The sequence below is a fragment of the Convolutriloba macropyga genome, chromosome 10 (assembly GCF_964194025.1).
Source record: "Convolutriloba macropyga chromosome 10, txConMacr16.3, whole genome shotgun sequence".
NCBI classification, from domain to species: Eukaryota; Metazoa; Xenacoelomorpha; order Acoela; family Convolutidae; genus Convolutriloba; species Convolutriloba macropyga.
This window is the reverse complement of record NC_134477.1, coordinates 49,166,685-49,194,467: the sequence shown is the minus strand read 5'-3', so window position 1 is coordinate 49,194,467 and position 27,783 is coordinate 49,166,685. Positions and strand designations below refer to the sequence as shown.

Sequence of the window (27,783 nt, the reverse complement as noted above, 5' to 3'; positions counted from 1 at the left end):
GTTTTGGAAAACTAAACATAGATTCTGATTTACTATTTGTTAGTCTTGTATATGAAGAAAAAACTAATGTACAAACTAATGTGCAAAAATAATGTACAGTTTTACCAATTACTTGAAAACCAACCAATTCAAAGTCAAAACTCAGAATTGTGAGGACTCTTTTGTATATTTATTGCATATCTAATGTTTGGCAAATTGTAAATTGTAGTGGCTTTCAATTGATTCGCTTTGCTCTTCACATGATGCTCTAACAAAACTAACATTATGACATAATTTTTTTTTTAAAACTGAGTTTTTTCTTCATATACAAGACTAACAAATAGTAAATCAGAACCTATGTTTAGTTTTCCAAAACCACTCACAAATATATCCACAATCTGACAAAAAGCACCAGAATGAGGACCACTCAAAATTGATTTCACTCTTTTCAAAACTTCACTCCTAAATTGATCAGTTTGAGTTTTTGAAGAAATTGTAGAACACACTTGTTTTATGTGGTACACTTGATGTAGATCTTGCCAATGTTTTAGAGATTCCGCTAGTGACAGCTGTAGATTTTGGTAGTGTGGTTGCCGCTGTTGCCAAGGGTGGAAGTCTCTTGCGTACATTTGCTGTATCCACTTTCTCTCCAGATTTTTTATTAAAATCAACGGCAAGCTGTAATTTTGAAAATGTACCTCCTTTAAATTCCAGACTCGTTGAGGTTGAAAATAAGTGTCTGAAGGTAGCGAAGAGACAGGGAACTACAAAAATTGTCATTGGCTTCATGGTCTCATCATCGATTGAATTCTCAATCAGAACGTGAAAATAGTTAGTGGGTAACTTACGAAATTCAGACTCAAAATGAGGACACAGCATAGTTATTCGAAGCTGTTAAGTTTGGTTTTTCGTCAGCAATTAAAACTTGCACTGCTTTTGAAATTTTTGAAATTGTTGGGAGAGCGCTCAAACATTGCTTCCACCATCTTTACTACACTGTTCAAATTTCTACTTCTTTGCTGGGGGTGGTTTTGATGGGGAATCTTGCGTTGCAGATTCACGTATTTTTATCTGCTTTTTTGACTAAATTTCCAAACTCTTCTAGAGTCAGAGAAATTTTCTGTTCAAACTCGCAATCCTCGGCCGCTTTCTTGAAGAACTTTAGAAAGACATATGTTCCGGTTCCTTCGTACGTTTTTAAAGTTGCCCTGACCAAACGCTTTTCAGTTTGGGAAATGTCGAAATAGCAATCTCCAAACTGTGTGTCTTTTGAGGAAGTAAAAGGCATGGTAGGCAACTTGTTTTATCACATTCAGTCAACATAATGTAAATAACTACGAAGTTAGGAGGCGCGGCATGTTGGGATCAAACCAGTGTCGTCATATTTTTATTTAAATCCAAGTGATTGGTAAAAACAGTCTCATATGCGCCCCACGGCGTACTTGAGACTGTTCAATTTTGAATTTTATACATATGCGACCTTAGATAACAGTTAAATAAACCCATACTTCTATAAACCACCAGAACATACTTGCGAACAAAGATAACAAGTACTTGTGTTTTTTTCATAAAGCAATAATTTTATCAGCACAACGCACTTTTCTGTGTGGGAGAGAGTTAAACATTAGTAGTGTAGAGACCCATGTATTTTACATACAAGTTGATTTAGAACAGATGTGACCCTAGATAATATAGTGTAGAGACCACACACAATTTACATAAAACCAATAGAAAACAGATGTGACCCCAATTTCCTCTGTAAAGGAACCACAATGCGGCTAACCACATGCTATATACAATATATTAAGCAGTTAGGTGTGACTAAAGTCTATGCTCCAATCATTTGTTTGGTCTTAGATAAGGTGAACCTTGTTTTAATTAAACACATGTTTGGAAAAAATTTTGTACTTGTGTTCATTTCTTTCTTCTGCACTTACATAACAGTTAACTATTGAAACGCACTTGGACTTCACAACAACGTCTATGAAAATTCGTTCGGAGTCTGCTATTTTATTTGAGAGAACTCTTGTTTACCAAACAGTGTTTGGAAATTTTGTCGTTCCGATACAACAGAAAAGAAAAAACGATTTGTGGTACACTTACCAGCATTGTTTGATACCGAAGCTGTTTATGAACGCTATTGCTGCCCTACCGGAAAAAATGGAGCATGCTGAAGGCAGTATCATTATTTCTGGAGGACACTTACCACCAAAAACTATACCACAAATACTTCCAACTGAAGAAACGTTGCGGAAGAAGTCAGACGTATCTTGTACAGATACGACTGCGATTGTGTGCCGTTATTCGAGACTCAACTCGGCACATGTCAAGCCTACGAAAACTTGGGTGATATGTGGGTTGTCAAATATCACCATCCTCACCGGACAGTCAGCCACCGATTGTTTCAGTCAGTGTTCCAACAACGCCTGCTGTGGATCCAAGCCCAACTTTTACTCCAACCCCAAGCCTTCACTCTTTGAGGATTTCCAGAGGAAGAACAAGATCTCTGACAATTTTGCAAATACAAGTCAGTTTGATGTCAATATTTTATCCGGTTCAAACTTTTAAGCACCACAACCCCAAAAAAATTCAGCCAATTTCAAGACACCCAATTGCTCGGAAACTCCAGTAGTATGCACAGCACAAAAAAAAACGAAGACAAGAAGACTCTCTAATGGACCTTTTGACCTCTAAACCATATTGAATATTGAATTATAATTGCTTTGCAGTTTAGTGTGTTGTGTTACTAGCTTTTGTGAATAGCTCGCTAATTGACACACTTCTTGTAATCTTTTTACATAGCTAGCAGACTTCAGAATCAGAATTTTACAAAAATGGATATGTTCAAACATGTTCACAAAAACAGTACTGTTTAGTTAGACAAATTTGAGAGAAAATATCCAAAATGGACATGTTCAAACATCTTCAGAAGGTAATATATAATAGGAAGCAACCAAGCTTCTGATTGGTAGAGAGAAAATTTGCTGAGAAAGCTATTAAAATGTAAAATAGTGTGGAGACCACACACAATTTACATAAAACCAATAGAAAACAGATGTGACCCCAATTTCTTCTGTAAAGGAACCACAGTGCGGCTAACCACATGCTATATACAATATATTATGCAGTTAGGTGTGACTAAGGTCTATGCTCCAATCATTTCTTGGTCTTAGAGAAGGTGAACCTTGTTTTAATTAAGTATATGTTGGGAAAGAATATTGTACTTGTGTTCATTTCTTTCTTTCGCACTTACGTAACAGTTATATATTGAAACGAACTTGAACTTCACAACAACGTCTATGAAAATTCGTTCGGAGTCTGCTATTTTATTTGAGAGAACTCTTGTTTACCAAACAGTGTTTGAAAATTTTGTCGTTCTGATACAACAGAAAAAAAAACAATTTGTGGTACACTTACCAGCATTGTTTGATACCGAAGCTGTTTATGAACGCTATTGCTGCCCTACCGGAAAGAATGGAGCATGCTGAATGCAGTATCATTACTTCTGGAGGACACTTACCACCAAAAACTATACCACAAATACTTTCAACTGAAGAAACGTTGCGGAAGAAGTCAGACGTATCTTGTACAGATACGACTGCGATTGTGTGCCGTTATTCGAGACTCAACTCGGCACATATCAAGCCTACGAAAATTTGGGTGATATGTGGGTTGTCAAATATCACCATCCTCACCGGACAGTCAGCCACCGATTGTTTCAGTCAGTGTTCCAACAACGCCTGCTGTGGATCCAAGCCCAACTTTTACTCCAACCCCAAGCCCCTCACCCTTTGAGGATTTCCAGAGGAAGAACAAGATCTCTGACGATTTTGCAAATACAAGTCAGTTTGATGTCAGTATTTTATCCGGTTCAAACTTCCAATTACCACAAACCCAAACAAATTCAGCCGATTTCAAGACACCCAATTGCTCGGAAACTCCAGTAGTATGCGCAGCACCAAATAAACGAAGACAAGAAGACTCTATAATGGACTTTTTTGACCTCTAAAAACTTATTGAATATTGAATTATATTTGCTTTGCAGTTTGGTGTGTTGTGTTACTAGCTTTTGTGAATAGCTCGCTAATTGACACACTTCTTTTAATCTTTTTACATAGCTAGCAGACTTCAGAATCAGAATTTTACAAAAATGGATATGTTCAAACTTGTTCACAAAAACAGTACTGTTTAGTTAGACAAATTTGAGAGAAAATATCCAAAATGGACATGTTCAAACATGTTCAGAAGGTAATATATAATAGGAAGCAACCAAACTTCTGATTGGTAGAGAGAAAATTTGCTGAGAAAGCTATTAAAATGTAAAATAGTGTGGAGACCACACACAATTTACATAAAACCAATAGAAAACAGATGTGACCCCAATTTCTTCTGTAAAGGATCCACAGTGCGGCTAACCACATGCTATATACAATATATTATGCAGTTAGGTGTGACTAAGGTCTATGCTCCAATCATTTCTTGGTCTTAGAGAAAGTGAACCTTGTTTTAATTAAGTATATGTTGGGAAAGAATATTGTACTTGTGTTCATTTCTTTCTTTCGCACTTACGTAACAGTTATATATTGAAACGAACTTGAACTTCACAACAACGTCTATGAAAATTCGTTCGGAGTCTGCTATTTTATTTGAGAGAACTCTTGTTTACCAAACAGTGTTTGAAAATTTTGTCGTTCTGATACAACAGAAAAAAAAACAATTTGTGGTACACTTACCAGCATTGTTTGATACCGAAGCTGTTTATGAACGCTATTGCTGCCCTACCGGAAAGAATGGAGCATGCTGAATGCAGTATCATTACTTCTGGAGGACACTTACCACCAAAAACTATACCACAAATACTTTCAACTGAAGAAACGTTGCGGAAGAAGTCAGACGTATCTTGTACAGATACGACTGCGATTGTGTGCCGTTATTCGAGACTCAACTCGGCACATATCAAGCCTACGAAAATTTGGGTGATATGTGGGTTGTCAAATATCACCATCCTCACCGGACAGTCAGCCACCGATTGTTTCAGTCAGTGTTCCAACAACGCCTGCTGTGGATCCAAGCCCAATTTTTACTCCAACCCCAAGCCCCTCACCCTTTGAGGATTTCCAGAGGAAGAACAAGATCTCTGACGATTTTGCAAATACAAGTCAGTTTGATGTCAGTATTTTATCCGGTTCAAACTTCCAATTACCACAAACCCAAACAAATTCAGCCGATTTCAAGACACCCAATTGCTCGGAAACTCCAGTAGTATGCGCAGCACCAAATAAACGAAGACAAGAAGACTCTATAATGGACTTTTTTGACCTCTAAAAACTTATTGAATATTGAATTATATTTGCTTTGCAGTTTGGTGTGTTGTGTTACTAGCTTTTGTGAATAGCTCGCTAATTGACACTCTTCTTTTAATCTTTTTACATAGCTAGCAGACTTCAGAATCAGAATTTTACAAAAATGGACATTTTCAAACATTTTCACAAAAACAGTACTGTTTAGCTAGACATATTTGAGAGAAAATATACAAAATGGACATGTTCAAACATGTTTAGAAGGTAATTTATAACAGGAAGTAACCAAGCTTCTGATAGGTTGAGAGAAAATTTGTTGAGAAAGCTTTTAAAATGTAAAATAACGTTTGAACAAAAGCTTCAAAAAAATGCAAAAAGTCTTTATCAAACAAAAACTTCATATAGCAAATTGTTCTTGGTGTGCTGGTAAAATACCAGCGCTCCTGTTGGGTATACCTTCAGGTGTTATTTAAACTAGTAAAACATCATTTTTTCAGCGAAAAGGAGGAAAAAAAGAAAGGAGTTTTTTTAAAAATGAGATTTTTTCGACGCAACGAAAACTCAAAACCTGAACGTCAATACAAAGTGATTTTTGTGGGCTATCGATATGAATAAAAAATGACCACAGTTTTCTAAAAAAAATTGAAAAAAAAGGAAAATTTGAAATTAGAAAAAAGGAAACATGAAAATTTTGTTTTTCATGGTGACCTTTGACCCCAAAAAAGTCGGCTCCAACAGATACTGGGATGAAACTGACAATTGGGTTGATAATATCAGACACTGCACTACAAAAAAGCTATTAACGCTTGTCAATTTAAACTCAATCCTTCATGAGATAATTAACCATTAATTAACATCTAATTAGCACCTAATTAGTCTAAATATTAAATTTTGAAAAAAATTCTAATTTTTTTAAACGGATTTTTAATTATTGATACATGCCTGTCACTTTTGGTCATAAGGGCTAGGGCCGAAAAACGGCTCCTTCACCGATTTTCAAAACATCTGGACATTAACATCTCATTAACATCTGGCATTAATTAGCAATTGAAGTACCCGAAACAATAATGATAAATCAGGTTTTTTCTAAAAGAACAACTTTTGGGGGGCTGGAGAGAAAATCATCTCATAACAGCTGTCATCGAAAAAGGCTTGCAACAGGGGGCTTGTCATTAGCTGTCATGTGCTGACATTGATTGATCATGATTGACAGAAATCCTAACTTTTTTTCTTGATAAAGATGAGAGATTTTTTGCCGGGTCCTACGTTTTGCTGTCCGGGGAGCAGTTTTTGTTATGCCGCCCAACATCGTCAGACGCACCCATTGGCATCTACAGTGAAAAAACTACAAAAATTTCTTTTTTTTTGCAAAATTAAGCGAAAAAAATTGAAAATTTCATTGCCTTTTAGTAGATTTATTAGCTGTTCAAACACTGTGACAGTAATAAAACTGTGCATAACCGTCCGAAGCATCCCTTGTACTTAAAACTTAACAAAGTGTACAAAAAAGCGATGTATTTGGAATTTTTTTCAAAATTTCTGTGGAAATCAAATTAAAATTTTCTTTTTATGTAGGCTACTGGAGTGTAATATTACATCTAAATGGTTGAAACACAAAAATTTCCTCTTCATTTATGTCATTAGAGCATATTAGCGATCAAAATGAAGAAAAAAGATGAAAATATTCGATTAAAAGATCATTAAAAATTCATAAAAGTTTACTTTGACTAAACCTAAAATTATACAAACCAAAAAATTGCAACTGTTATGCTTTGTCACATCACATATACCTAATAATTAAATAGGAATTACCCTTGGTTTTAAAAGTCTTTCTAAGTATTGAACTAATATTTCGAAAATATCAAACGAGTTTTATCATGTCAGTGTTGTTCAGTGGGAAAAGTAAAAGTCAAGCGCTACTTTAAGTTCAACGCAACTTGATATGTCCACAGTAGTTGACTAAAGCCGGGACAAAACGCGCGCTTTTATTATGCAATCAAGTTCGAAAATTTTGAAAGTTTGAATTGCGTGCGTCTTATAAGAACCTCGAGTGGAATATAAATAATTTCGTCAATTGAAGTTGAGTTACATGTTTACGAAAGTTGTCATTATCTCTGCTAACTTTTAAACTTTAAATGTTTCAACTGTTTTTTTCAATTGCAAATATTGTTCGGCAACTTTTGCTAACAGAGGGAGGCAATCTGGCCATGAGCATTGCTATCATCTCGACGAAGTAGTTTTACCAGTCTTGTCTGTTGTATTTGTACATTCACTTGTAGAAAATTTTCTGAAGTGGAACAACACATGAGGACCTGCCATCAAAAATTTACAAATTGTTGTCGGTCCTGTTATATGGGCTTTAACGACACAAGACTTTTTGCTCAGCATATTAGCTCTTTGCATTCTTTTTCTGTCTGTGGCGATCAATTCCAACCAACTTAAGCGCCGGCTGAAATTGCCTTTAATGGTGCCCTTCAGAGCTACCATCTGCCGTCATCAACAACCCAAGCCAACACAAACCTTGCTCAGTTTATGCTCCAGCAAATACCAAAAATCTGTTCGCTTATAGAACAAAATCTCTCACAAGGATCGCAAAATGTTGAATTTAGTGCCGATCCTCAACTCCGAAAACCGAGTCAAAACGAAGATCAGGAAGATGATCTTATCGAAATTTATGCAAATTTGCTCATGACACCGGTTTATAATAAGAGACTTAGCAGTGACACTTTTTGGACTATGATCAAGAGGATGATGATAGTGGTAACGACATTTGCCTCTAATGGTAGTGGTTGGGTGTTTGAGAAAACTATCAAAATAATTGTGAACTTTGCCCGCCACCGACATATAACCGGCTCGTCTTACATTGCATTACCACAAAAATTACAAAATTGCCCCGGTTTAGTTAATATTCGTAACCATGAGGACGCAAAATGCTTTTTTACTGCTATATTGCTGCATATCATATGCACAACATTATTAGCTTAGATCGACCAGGAAGGAACTACAACACAGGCAAAATTTCACCCGATAGTTACAAGCAAGCCATCCTTCATCAACCAACTGGACACTTCGATATGCCCATGGGGCTAGAAGACATCAATCAGTTCGAAAATTTCAATGATGTTCGAATCAACATTTTTGGTTATGATGGTGGAGAATTTTTTCCACTCAGAGTGCCGAAGTTTGTCTCAAACCTCACAATGGAACTATTGTTTTTATACGAAGCTGACTGTTACCATTATGTATTGATTACCAACTTGGTAAAGGTAGTCTGTCAACTCCGAAATACCAAATTCCGCTTTGCGTTTCATATTTACCGGAATTGCTTCTGATTGTGTGAAGAACGCCTTGCAAAGCTTACCCAAAATATGGAGACCTGCTGTGAAAATGCGCCGGCTGTTGTTTACCGGCTCCGTGAAAATATTTATATGGACTCAAAAACTTGGCCGCTACCTGGTTTGTTCCATTAGTCAATTAATTTGACTTCGAACCCTTCTTGCGTCCAGTAGCAGGATGCACGCCCCATGGGAACAACTCATACACCCGAGTTATTGAAAAACACGAGTCCTGTGGGTTTTCATTTGCGGTAATTGATCACAACACAACAAAACATATCTTCTTCCCTTGGACAGCTCTGAAGATTGCATTACTAAATTTGTAAAAATGTTACACACACTAGCCAAGGATATATACAAGCGCAAACGAGCTTTTTTCTTCTTCAGAGGTGACCGTAGCCAGTATTCGAAAATTGCAGCTAGCGAATGTTGGATATGTAACGAACCCTTTGACGATAATGACGAACAGTCATCAATTGATTTGGATCACTGCCACTACAGCGGACAATTTCTTGGCTGGGCTCATTATAAATGCAACCGAGCACGAAAGAACGTCAACTTTACCCCTGCGGTGGGACATAATATGCAAAATTATGATCTTCATCACATTTGTTTAGCCCTGCAATCTTGTGAGCCAACGACCCCTGTAAGTGTAATTCCATCTACTAATAAAAAATACATTTCATGAATTTTGGAGTGCTCGTGGAGACCATAACCCTAGATGATGGGAAAGTGATCAAAAAGTAAAAAAATTTGAGGTGTATTGATTCATTCAAAATGATGAATTCGTCTCTCAAAAAATTGGTTGACATTTTACCAAGAGATCGTTTTGGAATACTTGCTTATGTCTTTCCTAACCTATCCTCAACAGAACTGAAGCTCCTCCAGCAAAAAAGGTATTACCCCTATTCATATGTTAGCGGTCAAGTAAAGTTCAGCGAAAAATCCTTACCGTCTCCTAATGAATGGCGTAACACTCTAGAAGGAAACACAGTAACAATAACTCAAGAAAACTTGAACCACGCCGACACGATATGGAACACTCTGATTTGTCAAACTCTACAAGACTACCACGATGCATACTTGAAAACCGATTGCGCTCTTTTCGCATGCGTTTGCGAGTTCCACAGAGAGCTCAGTTTCTCCACCTACAAACTCGATTGCATGCACTTTTACACACTGCCAAATATGACTAAGGAAGCATCCTTGAGAATATGCAAGGCGAATGTCGAATTGCTTACAGAACGCGAGCAGCTCGATATGATAGAAGGAGCCGTACATGGGGGAGTATGTTCAGTCTAAGAGATGAGAAAGTTTACAGCAAACAATAAATATTTGCCAGATTATGACTCTTCACAACCTTCGACATTTGGCTTCTGCGTAGACGCCAATAACCTATACGGTGGCGTTATGCAGAAAGAAAAACTCCCTCAATCAGATTTTACGCTAAATTCTGATATTACACTGGCTGAGATACTAAACTGTCCTGATGATAACCCTGTCCGTTACTTCGTGGAGGTCGACTTGCATTATCCCGCAAGTCTACACGATTACCATCAGGACTTCCCCCTCGCATCATCAAAAATTATTGTTGAGGATGACTGGCTCAGCGACTACCAAGGAAATTTGCGAGAGAGTCACAACTTCCCCCCCCCCTCAAAAGTTCCAAGAGTGTTGCAGACTTTCTTTGACAAAGAACACTGTTTGCTGAATTACAAGCTGTTGAAAGTTTTTGTTAACTTGAGATTAGTGGTTAGGAAAATGCATCGTGTGCTACAGTTTACTCAAAACAATTGTTAAACACCCTATATAACCCTGAACAGTGAGAAAAGACAAACGGCTTCGAATAAATTTTAGGAGAGTTTCTATAAACTAATGAACAACGCCGTTTATGGGAAAAACTGCGAATCGAAACGTCGACGGATGAAAATCGAGCTTACGAGAGCAAGACGAACCCTAACCACAATGAGCAAGTTTGAGTTTGATAAATTCAAAGTGTTTGTCGAGAACATGGCAGCTCTCTCCTCCCGCCCAAAAAAGATCTATTGAGATACACCAACTATAGTAGGGGCCACAATACTTGATCTAGCGAAATACTACATGTATCAGTTTCACTACGGAACAATGCGATCTTTCTTTGACTGTCGATTACTCTATAGTGATACTGATAGCTTGCTATACCAGATCAATTGTGAAGATCTCTACCGTGAACTGAAGGAGAGCAATGTTCTTGATCAATTTGACTTCTCAAATTACCCAGAAGATCACGAACTGTACAGCAAAGAAAATAAGCGCGTTGTCTCAAAATTCAAAGACGAATTTGCTGGGGATTATATAAAAGAGTTTGTATTCCTGAAGCGAAAGCTGTACAGCATTACTTCCGCTAGTGAGTATTTTACGTTCAATGATTCGAGAAAAACTAATAAAATACCAACTAACTTTGTAAGATTGTTATAATTTGCCTGCTTTTTTCTTTTCATAGGTAACCAAAAAAAATCCGCCACAGGAATAACAAGAGCAGCCCAAAATTTGCTTTAACATGCAGACTTTAATAATACACTTGTGACTGGTAGTTCACTGCGGGCAGAAAACACAAGAATTTTTTCGGAAAAGCATGTTCTACAAAAGGTTTCAACGATGCTTTTCTATGCTTTTGATAACAAACGCCACATTTTGATTGAGAGAATTAAAACACTACCATTCAGCCACTATAAAATTGGTCACTGCCGAGTTGAAGATTTTTCTTGGGCTAGCGATGAAGTAGAGTGGGACTACGAGAATCTGGAAAATTATTCTCACCTTCTCTTAGATTCAAGTCCAAACTGGGACCATAATAAAAGTTTTGTTGAGCCGGATACAACAATAAGTGAAAGCCCGGAAGAATGGGAAACACCTGACCCGGCATTTGCAATGACAAGTATTATTAACGAGGACGATATTGATATCGTAGATTTTGATGCTACCACCAGCTCCAGCTCTTCCTCCCCTAACCCATTTATTAATTATGAAGCTAATGAGTGCAGTGAAAGTAGTATCGATTATGAAGAAGAACCAGCATTTAAAGTTGCACGCAGACAATAAACTTGTTGCACCTAACTACGTAAATTGCGCCTTTTGAATTCCTAACCGTGTAATTTTTTTGTTTATGAGTGATAAAATACGTTTCAATATGTTGTTCACTTGCAGCTCTTATCGGAACAAAATTGAATTCAGAACAAAGTTGGCTGTTTAACCGAAAACAAGTTTGCCGCCTTGGAAATAGTCTTACATAATCACATCTGGTAAAGAATGAAAGTTAATCTTTTTCCGTCTAAGATAAACCCCTATTATCCCATGTTAAAGTATGGTAGGATACCCCCCCCCCCTCTCTTGAGACAGTTTTTACTTACTATTGTTATGAAAAACTAATAGAGGTCAATTGTAAAGACGTTGCTAGATTTAATTTGGTTATGAAAATATTCCAGCCGAATGCATGAAGAGAACTTAGCTGGACTTCAAACAAATGCTGGATCATGCAATTATAGTCAAAATATACCTTCCCTAGATTTTAAACTATTTTCATTAGTCGAGGTCCAGACCTTGGACAATTCAATCGTACCAACCAAGCCAAAAAGATTTTTTTTCTGGGCCACAAAATTTTTTTGTGAGGCCAGACGGAGAAACGCGTGTTTACATGTCATTATTCTGAAAAATACGCTTGCAGTTTTTTCGTTTTTTAGTGTATTCCAGATGAGTGCCCCTATTGGTTATGATCCTGAAGTGGATCCGTGAAAAACAACCCTAGCTGGTTTATATTCTTTTTTGCTAACATTGATTCGAGCTAAAGACCATCCCTCATTTTGGGTCAGCAAAATTTTTTTGCAAAAATTTTGCGTCTAGTTAAAGTCTTTTGTGGAAAATATCATTCGAGCTAAAGTCCAGCATGTTTTTTAGTCCAGATAGAGACTTTTCATGAGTTTGGTCTGTTCATGGTACATTTTTGTCATTGTTTTTCATAAGTCTGTACCTAGACCTGAGTCGCCTTGGGTGCCAATTTTTTTTGCCTGATTGATATTCCCTTTAAGTTTTCACGTGAAATCATTATAAGTCAAAGCTTACTTGAGATCTTATGAAAATCACCAAAAAGTCACTTAATATTCGTAACCTTAATATTCATAAGGTTTACTTAATATTCGTAACCACGAGGACGCAAAATGCTTTCTTTACTGCTATTTTGCTGCATATCATATGCACAACAATATTAGCTTATATCGACCAGGAAGGAAAAACAACACAGACAAAACTTCACCTGATATTAACAAGCAAGCCAACTTTCATCAACCAACTGGACACTTCGATATGCCCATGGGGCTAGAAGACATCAATCAGTTCGAAAATCTCAATGAAGTTCGAATCAACACAAGAATTTTTTCGGAAAATCATGTTCTACAAAAGGTTTCAACGATGCTTTTCTATGCTTTTGATAGCAAACGCCACATTTTGATTGAGAGAATTAAAACACTACCATTCAGCCACTATAAAATTGGTCACTGCCGAGTTGAAGATTTTTCTTGGGCTAGCGATGAAGTAGAGTGGGACTACGAGAATCTGGAAAATTATTCTCACCTTCTCTTAGATTCAAGTCCAAACTGGGACCATAATAAAAGTTTTGTTGAGCCGGATACAACAATAAGTGAAAGCCCGGAAGAATGGGAAACACCTGACCCGGCATTTGCAATGACAAGTATTATTAACGAGGACGATATTGATATCGTAGATTTTGATGCTACCACCAGCTCCAGCTCTTCCTCCCCTAACCCATTTATTAATTATGAAGCTAATGAGTGCAGTGAAAGTAGTATCGATTATGAAGAAGAACCAGCATTTAAAGTTGCACGCAGACAATAAACTTGTTGCACCTAACTACGTAAATTGCGCCTTTTGAATTCCTAACCGTGTAATTTTTTTGTTTATGAGTGATAAAATACGTTTCAATAAGTTGTTCACTTGCAGCTCTTATCGGAACAAAATTGAATTCAGAACAAAGTTGGCTGTTTAACCGAAAACAAGTTTGCCGCCTTGGAAATAGTCTTACATAATCACATCTGGTAAAGAATGAAAGTTAATCTTTTTCCGTCTAAGATAAACCCCTATTATCCCATGTTAAAGTATGGTAGGATACCCCCCCCCTCTCTTGAGACAGTTTTTACTTACTATTGTTATGAAAAACTAATAGAGGTCAATTGTAAAGACGTTGCTAGATTTAATTTGGTTATGAAAATATTCCAGCCGAATGCATGAAGAGAACTTAGCTGGACTTCAAACAAATGCTGGATCATGCAATTATAGTCAAAATATACCTTCCCTAGATTTTAAACTATTTTCATTAGTCGAGGTCCAGACCTTGGACAATTCAATCGTACCAACCAAGCCAAAAAGATTTTTTTTCTGGGCCACAAAATTTTTTTGTGAGGCCAGACGGAGAAACGCGTGTTTACATGTCATTATTCTGAAAAATACGCTTGCAGTTTTTTCGTTTTTTAGTGTATTCCAGATGAGTGCCCCTATTGGTTATGATCCTGAAGTGGATCCGTGAAAAACAACCCTAGCTGGTTTATATTCTTTTTTGCTAACATTGATTCGAGCTAAAGACCATCCCTCATTTTGGGTCAGCAAAATTTTTTTGCAAAAATTTTGCGTCTAGTTAAAGTTTTTTGTGGAAAATATCATTCGAGCTAAAGTCCAGCATGTTTTTTAGTCCAGATAGAGACTTTTCATGAGTTTGGTCTGTTCATGGTACATTTTTGTCATTGTTTTTCATAAGTCTGTACCTAGACCTGAGTCGCCTTGGGTGCCAATTTTTTTTGCCTGATTGATATTCCCTTTAAGTTTTCACGTGAAATCATTATAAGTCAAAGCTTACTTGAGATCTTATGAAAATCACCAAAAAGTCTCTTAATATTCGTAACCTTAATATTCATAAGGTTTACTTAATATTCGTAACCACGAGGACGCAAAATGCTTTCTTTACTGCTATTTTGCTGCATATCATATGCACAACAATATTAGCTTATATCGACCAGGAAGGAAAAACAACACAGACAAAACTTCACCTGATATTAACAAGCAAGCCAACTTTCATCAACCAACTGGACACTTCGATTTGCCCATGGGGCTAGAAGACATCAATCAGTTCGAAAATCTCAATGAAGTTCGAATCAACATTTTTGGTTAGGATGGTGGAGACTTATTTCCACTCAGAGTGCCGAAGTTTGTCTCAAACCTCACAATGGATCTATTGCTTTTATACGAAGCTGACTGTTACCATTATGTATTGATTACTAACTTGGTAAAGATAGTCTGTCAACTCCGAAATACCAAATTCCGCTTTGCGTTTCATATTTACCGGAATCGCTTCTGGGTGTGTGAAGAACGCTTTGCAAAGCTTACCCAACATATGGAGACCTGCTGTGAGAATGCGCCGGCTGTTGTTCGATTACCGGCTCCGTGAAAAAATTTATATCAACTCAAAAACTTGGCCGCTATCTGGTTTGTTCCATTAGTCAATTACTTTGACTTCGAATCCTTCTTGTGTCCAGTAGCAGGATGCACGCCCCATGGGAACAACTCATACAGCAGAATTATTGAAAAACTTGAGTCCTGTGGGTTTTCACTTGCGGTAATTGATCACAACACAACAAAACATATCTTCTTCCCTTTGACAGCTCTGAAGATTGCATTACTAAATTTGTAAAAATGTTACGCACACTAGCCAAGGATATATACAAGCGCAAAGAAGCTTTTCTCTTCTTCAGAGGTGACCGTAGCCAGTATTCGAAAATTGCAGCTAGCGAATGTTGGATGTGTAACGAACCCTTTGAAGATAATGACGAACAGTCATCAATTGATTTGGATCACTGCCACTACAGCGGACAATTTCTTGGCTGGGCTCATTATAAATGCAACCGAGCACGAAAGAACGTCAACTTTACCCCTGTGGTGGGACATAATATGCAAAACTATGATCTTCATCATATTTGTTTAGCCCTGCAATCTTGTGAGCCAACGACCACTGTAAATGTAATTCCATCTACTGATGAAAAATACATTTCATGAATTTTGGAGTGCTCGTGGAGACCATAACCCTAGATGATGGAAAAGTGATCGAAAAGTATGAAAATCTGAGGCGTTTTGATTCATTCAAAATGATGAATTCGTCTCTCAAAAAATTGGTTGACATTTTACCAAGAGATCGTTTTGGAATACTTGCTTATGTCTTTCCTAACCTATCCTCAACAGAACTGAAGCTCCTCCAGCGAAAAAGGTATTACCCCTATTCATATGTTAGCGGTCGAGTAAAGTTCAGCGAAAAATCCTTTCCGTTTCCTAATGAATGGTGTAACACTTTAGAAGGAAACACAGTAACAATAACTCAAGAAAACTTGAACCACGTCGACACGATGTGGAACACTCTGAATTGTCAAACTCTACAAGACTACCACGATGCATACTTGAAAACCGATTGCGCTCTTTTCGCATGCGTTTGCTAGTTCCACGGAGAGCTCAGTTTCTCCACCTACAAACTCGATTGCATGCACTTTTACACACTGCCAAATATGACTAAGGAAGCCTCCTTGAGAATATGTGTTTGTCGAGAACATGTAAGCTCTCTCCTCCCGCCCAAAAAAGATCTATTGGGATACACCAACTATAGTAGGGGCCACAATACTTGATCTAGCGAAATACTACATGTATCAGTTTCACTACGGAACAATGCGATCTTTCTTTCACTGTCGATTACTCTATAGTGATACTGATAGCTTGCTATACCAGATCAATTGTGAAGATCTCTACCGTGAACTGAAGGAGAACAATGTTCTTGATCAATTTGACTTCTCAAATTACCCAGAAGATCACGAACTGTACAGCAAAGAAAATAAGCGCGTCGTCTCAAAATTCAAAGACGAATTTGCTGGGGATTATATAAAAGAGTTTATATTCCTGAAGCGAAAGCTGTACAGCATTATTTCAGCTAGTGAGTATTTTACGTTTAATGATTCAAGAAAAACTAACAAAGTATCAACTAACTTTGTATGATTGTTATAATTTGCCTGCTTTTTTCTTCTCATAGGTAACCAAAAAATATCCGCCAAAGGAATAACAAGAGCAGCCCAAAATTTGCTTTGACATGCAGACTTTTATAATACACTTCTGACTGGTAGTTCACTGCGGGCAGAAAACACAAGAATTTTTTCGCAAAAGCATGTTTTACAAAAGGTTTCAACGATGCTTTTCTATGCTTTTGATAATAAACGCCACATTTTGAATGAGAGAATTAAAACACTACCATTCGGCCACTATAAAATTGATCACTGCCGAGTTGAAGATTTTTCTAGGGCTAGCGATGAAGTAGAGTGGGACTACGAGAATGTGGAAAATTATTCTCACTTTCTCCTATTTTCAAGTCCAAACTGGGATCATATTAATAGTTTTGTTGAGCCGGATACAACAATAAGTGAAAGCCCGGAAGAATGGGAAACACCGGACCCGGGATTTGCAATGACAAGTAATATTAACGAGGACGATATTGATAGCGATGATATCGTAGATTTTGATGCTACCACAAGCTCCAGCTGTTCCTCCCCTAACCCATTTATTAATTATGAAACTAATGAGTGCAGCGAAAGTAGTAGCGATTATGAAGAAGAACCAGCATTTAAAGTTGCACGCAGACAATAAACTTGTTGTACCTAACTACGTAAATTGGGCCTTTTGAATTCCTAACCGTGTAAATTTTATGTTTATGAGTGATAAAATACGTTTCAATAAGTTGTTCACTTGCAGCTCTTATCGGAACAAAATTTAATTCAGAACAAAGTTGGCTGTTTGACCGAAAACAAGTTTGCCACCTTGGAAATAGTCTTACATAATCACATCTGGTAAAGAACGAAAGTTAATCTTTTTCAGTCTAAGATAACCCCCTATTATCCCATGTTAAAGTATGGTAGGATACCCCCCTCTCTTGAGACAGTTTTTACTTACTACTGTTATGAAAAACCTAATAGAGGTCAAATGTAAAGACGTTGCTAGATTTTATTTGGTTATGAAAATATTCCAGCCGAATGCATGAAGAGAACTTAGCTGGACTTCAACCAAAAGCTGGATCAATCAATTATAGTCAAAATATCCCCCCCCTAGATTTTAAACTATTTTCATTAGTCCAGGTCCAGAACTTGGACAATTCAATCGTACCAACCAAGCCAACAAGATTTTTTTCTCAAATTTTTTTGTGAGGCCAGACGGAGAAACGTGTGTTTACATGTCATTATTCTGAAAAAAACCCTTGCAGTTTTTTTCGTTTTTAGTGTATTCCAGATGGGTCCCACTATTGGTTATGATCCTGAAGTGGATCCGTAAAAAAAACCCTAGCTGGTTTATATTCTTTTTTGCTAACATTGATTCGAGCTAAAGACCATCCCTCATTTTGGGTCAGCAAAATTTTTTTGCAAAAATTTTGCGTCTAGTTAAAGTCTTTTGTTGAAAATATCGTTCGAGCTAAAGTCCAGCATGTCTTTTGGTCCAGATAGAGACTCTCCATGAGTTTGGTCTGTTCATGGTACATTTTTGTCATTGTTTTTTCATAAGTCTGTACCTAGACCTGAGTCGCCTTGGGTGCCGATTTTTTTTGCCTGATTGATATTCCCTGTAAGTTTTCACGTGAAATCATTATAAGCAAAGCTTACTTGAGATCTTATGAAAATCACCAAAAAGTCACGATGGCTAACTCAAGAGAAACGTCTTAAATTGAATAGAAGTTACGTAGTCTTCAAGTATCTCGGGCGTCACCTTTCTCACCCGGTTCGAATGTCCTCCCTAAAACCCTCCCATTTTGATGTAAGAGTGGGGGGTAATTTGTCTATGGGGGGTAATTTGATGTAAGAGTGTGGGGGTAATTTGTTCAGAGGGGGTAAAATGATGTAAGAGTTGGGCTGCAATGGGAGGACTTTTGAAGAATTACCCCTCTGACTGAAATTGCCATGTAAGAGTGGGCTGCAATGGGCTACAATGGGAGGACTTTTCAGGAATTCCACCCTGACTGAAATTGCCATGTAAGAGTGGGCTGCAATGGGCTGCAAATTGGAGGAATTTTCAGGAATTACCCCCCCTGACTGAAATTGCCATGTAAGAGTGGGCTGCAATGGGCGGCAATGTGAGGACTTTCCAGGAATTACCCCCTGACTGAATTTGCCATGTAAGAGCGGGCTGCAATGGGCTGCAATGGGAGGACTTTTCAGGAATTACCCCCTGATTGAAATTGCCATATAAGTGTGGGCTGCAATGGGCTGCAATGGGAGGACTTTTCAGGAAATACCCCACCCTTGACTGAAATTGCCATGTAAGAGTGGGCTGCAATGGGCTGCAATGGGAGGACTTTTCAGGAATTACCCCTCTCCCCCCGGTTGATATTCAGAGGGGGTAAAATGATGTAAGAGTTGGGCTGCCAAGGGGGTAAAATGGTGTAAGAGTGAGGGGGTAATTTGTTCAGAGGGGTAAAATGTTGCAAGAGTCGGGCTGCCAAGGGGGTAAAATGGTGTAAGAGTGAGGGGATAATTTGTCCAGAGTGGGGTAACATGAGCTAAGATTTGAGCTGCCAAGGGGGGTAAAATGGTGTAAGAGTGAGGGTGTAATTTGTTCAGAGCGGGTAAAATGATGTAAGAGTCGGGCTGGCAAGGGGGGTAAAATGTTGTAAGATTGAGGGTTTAATTTGTCCAGAGGGGGTAACATGAGCTAATATTTGAGCTGCCAAGGGGTAAAATGGTGTAAGAATGAGGAAGTAATTTCTTCAGAGGGGGTAAAATGAGTTAAGATTTGAGCTGCCAAGGGGGGTTAAATGGTGTAAGAGTGAGGGGGTAATTTTTTCAGAGGGGGTAAAATGATGCAAGAGTCGGACTGCCAAGGGTGGTAAAATGTAGTAAGAGTGAGGGGTTAATTTTTCCAGAGGGGGTAACATGAGCTAAGAATTGAGCTGCCAAGGGGGGGAGGTTAAAATGGTGTAAGAGTAAGGGGGTAATTTTTCCAGAGGGGGCAAAGGATGTAAGAGTTGGGCTGCCAAGGGGTGTAAAATGTTGTAAGAGTGAGGGGGTACTTTGTTCAGAGGGTGTTTAATGATGTAAGAGTTGGGCTGCCAAGGGGGGTAAAATGTTGTAAGAGTGAGGCGGATAATTTGTCCAGAGAGGGTAAAATGATGTAAGAGTTGGGCTACAAGGGGGGTAAAATGTTGTAAGAGTGAGGGGGTAATTTGTTCAGAGGGGGTAAAATGAGTTAAGATTTGAGCTGCCAAGGGGGGTCAAATGGTGTGAAGTTGATGGGGTAATTTTTTCTAGAGGGGGTAAAATGATGCAAGAGTCGGTCTGCCAAGGATGGTAAAATGTTGTAACAGTGAGGGGTTAATTTTTCCAGAGGGGGTAACATGAGCTAAGATTTGAGCTGCCAAGGGGGGGGGGGGTTAAAATGGTGTAAGAGTAAGGGGGTAATTTTTCCAGAGGGGGCAAAGGATGTAAGAGTTGGGCTGCCAAGGGGTGTAAAATGTTGTAAGAGTGAGGGGGTACTTTGTTCAGAGGGGGTTTAATGATGTAAGAGTTGGGCTGCCAAGGGGGTTAAAATGTTGTAAGAGTGAGGAAGTAATTTCTTCAGAGGGGGTAAAATGAGTTAAGATTTGAGCTGACAAGGGGGATCAAATGGTGTGAGAGTGAGGGGGTAATTTTTTCAGAGGGGGTAAAGGATGTAAGAGTTGGGCTGCCAAGGGGTGTAAAATGTTGTAAGAGTGAGGGGGTACTTTGTTCAGAGGGGGTTTAATGATGTAAGAGTTGGGCTGCCAAGGGGGGTAAAATGTTGTAAGAGTGAGGCGGGTAATTTGTCCAGAGAGGGTAAAATGATGTAAGAGTTGGGCTGCCAAGGGGGGTAAAATGTTGTAAGAGTGAGGGGGTAATTTGTTCAGAGGGGGTAAAGTGATTTAATAGTTGGGTTGCCAAGGGGGATAAAATGTTGTAAGAGTGAGGGGGTAATTTGTTCAGAGGGGGTAAAATGTTGCAAGAGTCGGTCTGCCAAGGGGTTTAAATGGTGTAAGAGTGAGGGGATAGTTTGTCCAGAGGTGGGTAAAATGAGATAAGAGTTGAGCTGCCAAAGAGGGTAAAATGGTGTAATGGTGAGGGTGTAATTTGTTGAGAGGGGGTAAAATGATGTAAGAGTTGGGCTGCCAAGGGGGTAAAATGTTGCAAGAGTGAGGGGGTAATTTCTCCAGAGGTGGTAAAAAAAGGTAAGAGTTGGGCTGCCAATGGGGGTAAAATGTTGCAAGAGTGAGGGGGTAATTTCTCCAGAGGGGGTAACATGAGGTAAGATTTGAGCTGCCAAGGGGGGTAAAATGGTGTAAGAGTGAGGGTGTAGTTTGTTCAGAGCGGGTAAAAGGATGTAAGAGTCGGGCTGCCAAGGGGGGTAAAATGTTGTAAGATTGAGGGTTTAATTTGTCCAGAGGGGGTAACATGAGCTAAGATTTGAGCTGCCAAGGGGTAAAACGGTGTAAGAGTGAGGAAGTAATTCTTTCAGAGGGGGTAAAATGAGTTAAGACTTGAGCTGCCAAGGGGGTTAAAAAGGTGTAAGAGTGAGGGGGTAATTTTTTCAGAGGTGGTAAAATGAGGTAAGAGTTGGGCTGCCAATGGGAGTAAAATGTTGCCAGAGTGAGGGGGTAATTTCTCCAGAGGGGGTAACATGAGGTAAGATTTGAGCTGCCAAGGAGGGTAAAATGGTTTAAGTGTGAGGGTGTAATTTGTTCAGAGGGGGTATAATGATGTAAGAGTCGGGCTTCCAAGGGATGTAAAATGTTGTAAGAGTGAGGGGTTAATTTGTCCAGAGGGGGTAACATGAGCTAAGATTTGAGCTGCCAAGGGGGGTAAATTGGTGTACGAGTGAGGGTGTAATATGTTCAGAGCGGGTAGATATTGTAAGAGTCGGGCTGCCAAAGGGGGTAAAATGTTGTAAGAGTGAGGGGTTAATTTGTTCAGAGGGCGTTTGATGATGTAAGAGTTGGGCTGCCAATGGGCGTAAAATGGTGTAAGAGTGAGGGGGTAATTTTTTCAGAGGGGGTTTCATGATGTAAGACTTGGGCTGCCAAGGGGGGTAATTTGTTCTGAGCGGGTAAAATGATGTAAGAGTGAGGGGGTAATTTGTTGAGATGGGGCAATTCTAACAAGTATTATTCAAATATATAGACCGTCGAGAGTTGGACAAGCTTTGATGGTCTGGAGGATAAGACGACGCAGCTGAGGGTACAGCGGTTGTGGGTTCAAGACTGGCAGTCTTTCATTATGGGGGCTAAAACAATGTAAGATTGAGGTGGTAAAATGATGTAAGAGTTGGGCTGCCAGGGGGGGGGGCTTAAAATGATGTAAGAGTTGGACTGCCAGGGGGGGGGGGGTAAAATGATGTAAGAGTTGAGCTGCCAAGGGGGGTAAAATGTTGTAAGAGTGAGGGGGTAATTTGTTCAGAGGGGGTAAAGTGATTTAATAGTTGGGCTGCCAAGGGGGATAAAATGTTGTAAGAGTGAGGGGGTAATTTGTTCAGAGGGGGTAAATTATTGCAAGAGTCGGGCTGCGAAGGGGGTAAAATGGTGTAAGAGTGAGGGGATAGTTTGTCCAGAGGTGGGTAAAATGAGCTAAGAGTTGAGCTGCCAAGGGGGGTAAAATGGTGTAAGGGTGAGGGTGCAATTTGTTGAGAGGGGGTAAAATGATGTAAGAGTTGGGCTGCCAAGGGGGGTAAAATGTTGCAAGAGTGAGGGGGTAATTTCTCCAGAGGGGGTAACATGAGGTAAGATTTGAGCTGCCAAGGGGGGTAAAAGGTTGTAAGAGTGAGGGTGTAATTTGTTCAGAGCGGGTAAAATGATAGAAGAGTCGGGCTGCCAAGGGGGTTAAATGTTGTAAGATTGAGGGTTTAATTTGTCCAGAGGGGGTAACATGAGCTAAGATTTGAGGTGCCAGGGGGTAAAATGGTGTAAGAGTGAGGAAGTAATTTCTCCAGAGGGGGTAAAATGAGTTAAGATTTGAGCTGCCAAGGGGGGTAAAAAGGTGTAAGAGTGAGGGGGTCATTTTTTCAGAGGGGGTAAAATGATGCAAGAGTCGGGCTGCCAAGGGTGGTAAAATGTTGTAAGAGTGAGGGGTTAATTTGTTCAGAGGGCGTTTGATGATGTAAGAGTTGGGCTGCCAAGGGGCGTAAATTAGTGTAAGAGTGAGGGGGTAATTTTTTCAGAGGTGGTTTAATGATGTAAGACTTGGGCTGCCAAGGGGGTAATTTGTTCTGAGGGGGTAAAACGATATAAAAGTGAGGGGGTAATTTGTTGAGATGGGGCAATTCTAACAATTATTATTCAAATATGTAGACCGTCGAGAGTTGGACAAGCTTTGATGGTCTGGAGGATAAGGCGACGCAGCTGAGGGTACAGCGGTTGTGGGTTCAAGACTGGTAGTCTTCCATGATTGGGGCTAAAACAATGTAAGATTGAGGTGGTAAAATGATGTAAGAGTTGGGCTGCCAGGGGGGGGGGGGGGTAAAATGATGTAAGAGTTGGACTGCCAGGGGGGGGGGGTAAAATGATGTAAGAGTGGGGCTGCAATGGGAGGATTTTTTAAGGAAAACGCAGCTCAAAACTCTTACATCTTTTTGGGCTGCATTGGGCTTCCAAGGGGGGTAAAATGGTGTAAGAGCGAGGGAGTAAAAGACAAATTAACCCACCACTCTTACAGCTTTTTTGGTCTACCAAGGGGGGTAAAATGGTGTAAGAGTGAGGGGGTAAAAGACAAATTACCCCCGAACTCTTGCATCGTTTTACCCCCCTTGGTAGACCAAAAAAGATGTAAGAGTGGGGGGTTAAATAGTCCTTTACCCCCTCACTCTTACACCATTTTACACCCCCTTGGAAGCCCAATGCAGCCCAAAAAGACGTAAGAGTTTTGAGCTGCATTTTCCTAAAAAATCCTCCCATTGCAGCCCACTCTTACATTATTTTGGGCGGAAAAATTTAACCCGGGCAGACAAGAACCGTGCGTCAGCGCACATTTTGTTGTGGTATATCTCAAAATAAGAAATAGAGCTCACGATGAGTTTAAGTGTTGAAGTGAAGAAATATTTTAGGCGGTGATAGACTGGAAACAATTACAATGCATCCCGGAATCTGAGATTAATCTATGCAGTAGGCCAAACAAATATAAAATCAGCTACGATTATTGGGCAAAGATGTTTTATACCAGGACAGTTACTGTTTTCTTCTACTCAGATTTTAGCAATCAACATTCTGGTTTTATAATAGATTATGTTCTATACCAGGGCCCAGAGTCCCAAAAAAGAATGTTTCACGCACCAGAGGGCAGCTGTGAGGAGCACCAAAAAGGATGGAAGCATTCTTTGGATAATACTTTGTTAGTTGCACTTCCAAATAAAAACAACTCCATAATGTTGACAGAAACAAATTATTTCGATATTTACCAGAACTCCAGCCGAGAAAATTTTGCTGACTTCAGAAAGTCCCTGTTTTTCGATCAAGATACAATCAGACAGTATGGTCATAGGAAGAGTGACTTCATTGCTCAATGCACATTCGACAATGAAAATTGTTTTCTGAACCACTTCAATGAGTTTGAAGACCCAACTTATGGAAAATGCTTCACCTTCAATTGGCAAACGTTAGTTCCAGACCTTAAATTTGAAGATCTTGATTCAGAGGCTGAATAAAGCGCTGATCAGATGTCCAAACTTAGTGCGATCAGGATGCGGCCCTAGTAAGATTTTCCAGACCCCGGGTGTTGCGCTGATCAGAGCTGGAAAAGTCTGAGTGTTCCCTGATCAGGTTCCTCATTGTTGACTTGCTGCTAGACAGTGTTTTTGTGTCGCGCTTTACAAACCTATGCGCAACCAGTCGGTTTTGTCAGTGCTGCAGAAAATTATCAAATAACCTCCGAATCATTGATATGCAGAAAGGTAGTTGAGAAATATTCGTTCTTTATTTAATCTCAAATCACGCTCTTTTAATAGTTGCAGATATTCTCTACGATCTCATGCTTCGTTCAGTTTAGAAAAATGGTAACCCAAAAAGGTTTAGTGGTGTCAAAAAATCTGTTTTTTTTTTTATATGAAAAATTTAATGCAGCGAGCGCGTGGTCCCTTTTTGTCCCATTTTGTTACCATTTTTGAATTTTGAAAAAAAGTTAGCATAATTTCTAGCCAAAAAACAAGTCGAAGAATTCAGCAACCCCCTATCTTTAAGGAATAAACCAATAACACAACCATTAAGAATTCTAACATTCTTTAGCAAAATTCACAAAAATTGGGACAAAAACTACGGAAAATTTGAAAGAAAGCATCGTAATATTCACAAAATTTACAATCTCGATAATTCCCTGTACAAAAAGAAATCACAAAAAATCAATTCTATATTCTACGCTGAGACGGCTTTGTAATGATACCACTATCAACTCTCTACAATGATTATATGGATCGTCAAAAGTTGACTGAACAGGTCACCTGAACCCATTTGAGTATATAGAATATATACTGAAGCGGGTTGGAACGATAAACTATGACAAAAAATTTTGAGCATTTTCAGCCAGAAAGAGATAATTCAACTGAAAGCTGGTGATAAATTATACCAATTTGAATAAATGACCAGATAGCTCAGGAATTTGTCACAATATGGGCAAAAAACGCGCTATGTTTTATAATTTTTGAGCTAAAGAAATTTAAAACACATACAGCCATTCAACCAAAAACTATTCCCTAAAAGAACACATTTGATATCTTCATCAGAATTCGTGAAAATGGCCCTTAAAAAAGGAAAGAAAACAGAATTCATATAGGCGTAAATGAGGAACTATTCTCTTAAAAACCACTTTTTCGGAATGCGGGTTCGTGTTATATTGTGTTTGTTGCAAGTAGTGTACATACTATGTATATAAAGTGGTGTGGGGAGTGGGCAATTTGTTTTTGGACCTCAACACTATTTTCCGAGGGCTTTAAATTTGATATTGTCGATACCTTTCTATGATGCCAAAAAGAGTTTTGATTTTTGGGTGGAGAAAAAATGCCGAGCGATATAGTTCTTTGATTTTTCTTCTTAGGTAATAAAACAATTAACGTGGCTGGTTAGTTTGTTCATCACGATATTTCATTGATCCTTACGAACAAAAATAGCCAACCAACGTTAATATTTCAAGAAGTTTTAGCTGACAATTCAGTTTAGCTTTTATTAATCAAATCAACATTATTTGTAACATTCGATGCCACAGAAGCTCTGAATAATCTTTTCTTTGTAACAGATCATTGTTTTCTAAAACCACAATGAACGTCAGAAGTGAACCGTATGCTTATCTTTGTCATTTAGAATTTTTCGATGCTTTAGATTAGCAATTTTGTATGAAGTAAGTTAATTTCTGCAGATAACGGCTGGAGTTCCATTTCATTTTTTCATCCATTGACATCTAGCCTGTTAAAGAACATCTCTCCCAATCTTTAAGCGCAATTACCGTAAGTGCCGAACTAATCCAATCCGTTACCTCAAAAATCCAAATGATTGTGATGGTATCTTCTAGTCGAGATCTCGAGTTATGAGAAAATCACTCTTGACCCTAAATATGGACAAATAGATAATACTCGGCCAAAAAACTTATGCGATGAAAAAAAATTCGCTGTACGTCCGTCCTTACTTTTCCTCACCCGTGTCGACTTTTTAAGTAAAGGACGTCAGATTAGAGGGTAACTGGGGCAATTTTGGAGAGTTGCTCACAAAAACACTTGCATCTTTTTGAAGGGTAATGGAGTGTAGTTCAATAAAAGAATGAGGGGGGTTTTGGGTGGTAATTTAGGGGGTTAATGATGTAAGGTTAAGCGGTTTAATTTTGTTGTCAAAATAATGCAAGAGTAGGAGCTGATAGGTGTAAATAATGCAAGCATAGGGGTTTAAGTGGTGCATCGATTCCTCACTCTTACATAAATGTACCCCCTTGGCAGTCCACTCTTACATCGTTTTACCTGCATAGTCGCGTACTGACAGCCTTGTAAACAGAATTCTGTCCCTTGAGCCAGTTTGCCTCGCCTCAGGACCACCGAAGCGTGCTCAATAGTAGCCATCACATGTAAAAAAAAACATTTCAACTCCTCACTCTTACATCACTTTACCCCTCTAAACTTAACCCTAAGTCTTATATATTTTTGGGGGGTATTTTTGAGGTATAATTATAATAGCTCCCAATAACTTCCCCTTACTGCCTTTTAATACATCCCCATTACCCCTTAACTTGAATTTTACAATTTTTTAACCCATAAAGTTACCCCTAATCTGAGATTTGAGGAGGGGTTATTTTTTGAGGGTGGGGGATGAATCCCGCTTTATCCCTACAATTATCCCCTAATGATCCCCCGTTATCCCTTATCTAACAAATTTTGGGGGTTATTTTTCAGGTGTAAATGATAAAAATTCCCCTTACTCCCCTTTACCTCACCTTTCCTCACACCTTTTTACCTCCTTTAAACTACCCAATATAGTCTTACATTTTTCGGAGTATAATTTTGGGGGTAAAATATAACAGTTACTCCTTAGTGGCCATTACCCCCTAACCTTACAGCGTTTTACCACCTAAATTTGGCCCCCCAAACTTAATTTTTTTGGGGTAAATATTTTTCTTTATGGAGGGGGGGGGGGGTTGAAATATGAAGATTCCCCCGTTAAACGCAATACCATCCTAATCATACATCGTTTTACCCCTAAATTTACCTCCAATTTTACACCTTTTTGGGTAATGTTTTTTGTGGGGGTGTTGAATTGTAATAACTCCCCAATTACCCCCCTAAACTAACCTATTCATACATCGTTTTATACCTCTATATTTATCCCCTTATGTTAGATCTTTTGGAGGGTAGTTTTCGGGGATAAAATCTAAAACTCTCCAGACTAACCCCATAAACCCCGTATCCCTACATCGGTTTACCCAGAATTTGGCTAGATTTAAAACAATGACCTCAACTTTGACTCGTCAATATATAGCGTCCTTGATATTGACTAAAATTTAAACTTTGTAATTGACTGTGGTTCGACTATTATGACCATTCAGGGCTATATTTTGTTTTAAGGCTGTAATTTCAAAAAAACCCTC

General features: G+C 38.8%; 1 protein-coding gene across 2 annotated transcripts in view; it reads left to right on the top strand.

The window, feature by feature from the left end:
* The window catches only part of LOC142348180 (uncharacterized), a 46,053-nt gene extending 21,574 nt beyond the window's left edge, over positions 1–24,479 (top strand). For both annotated transcript variants that reach the window (XM_075399422.1, XM_075399421.1), the window contains exon 3: positions 23,774–24,479. In XM_075399422.1, the coding sequence (XP_075255537.1) occupies positions 23,774–24,370 (597 nt within the window). In that variant the 3' untranslated portion in view covers positions 24,371–24,479. The remainder of the gene's footprint in view (positions 1–23,773) is intronic.
* Positions 24,480–27,783: the final 3,304 nt, after the last annotated feature.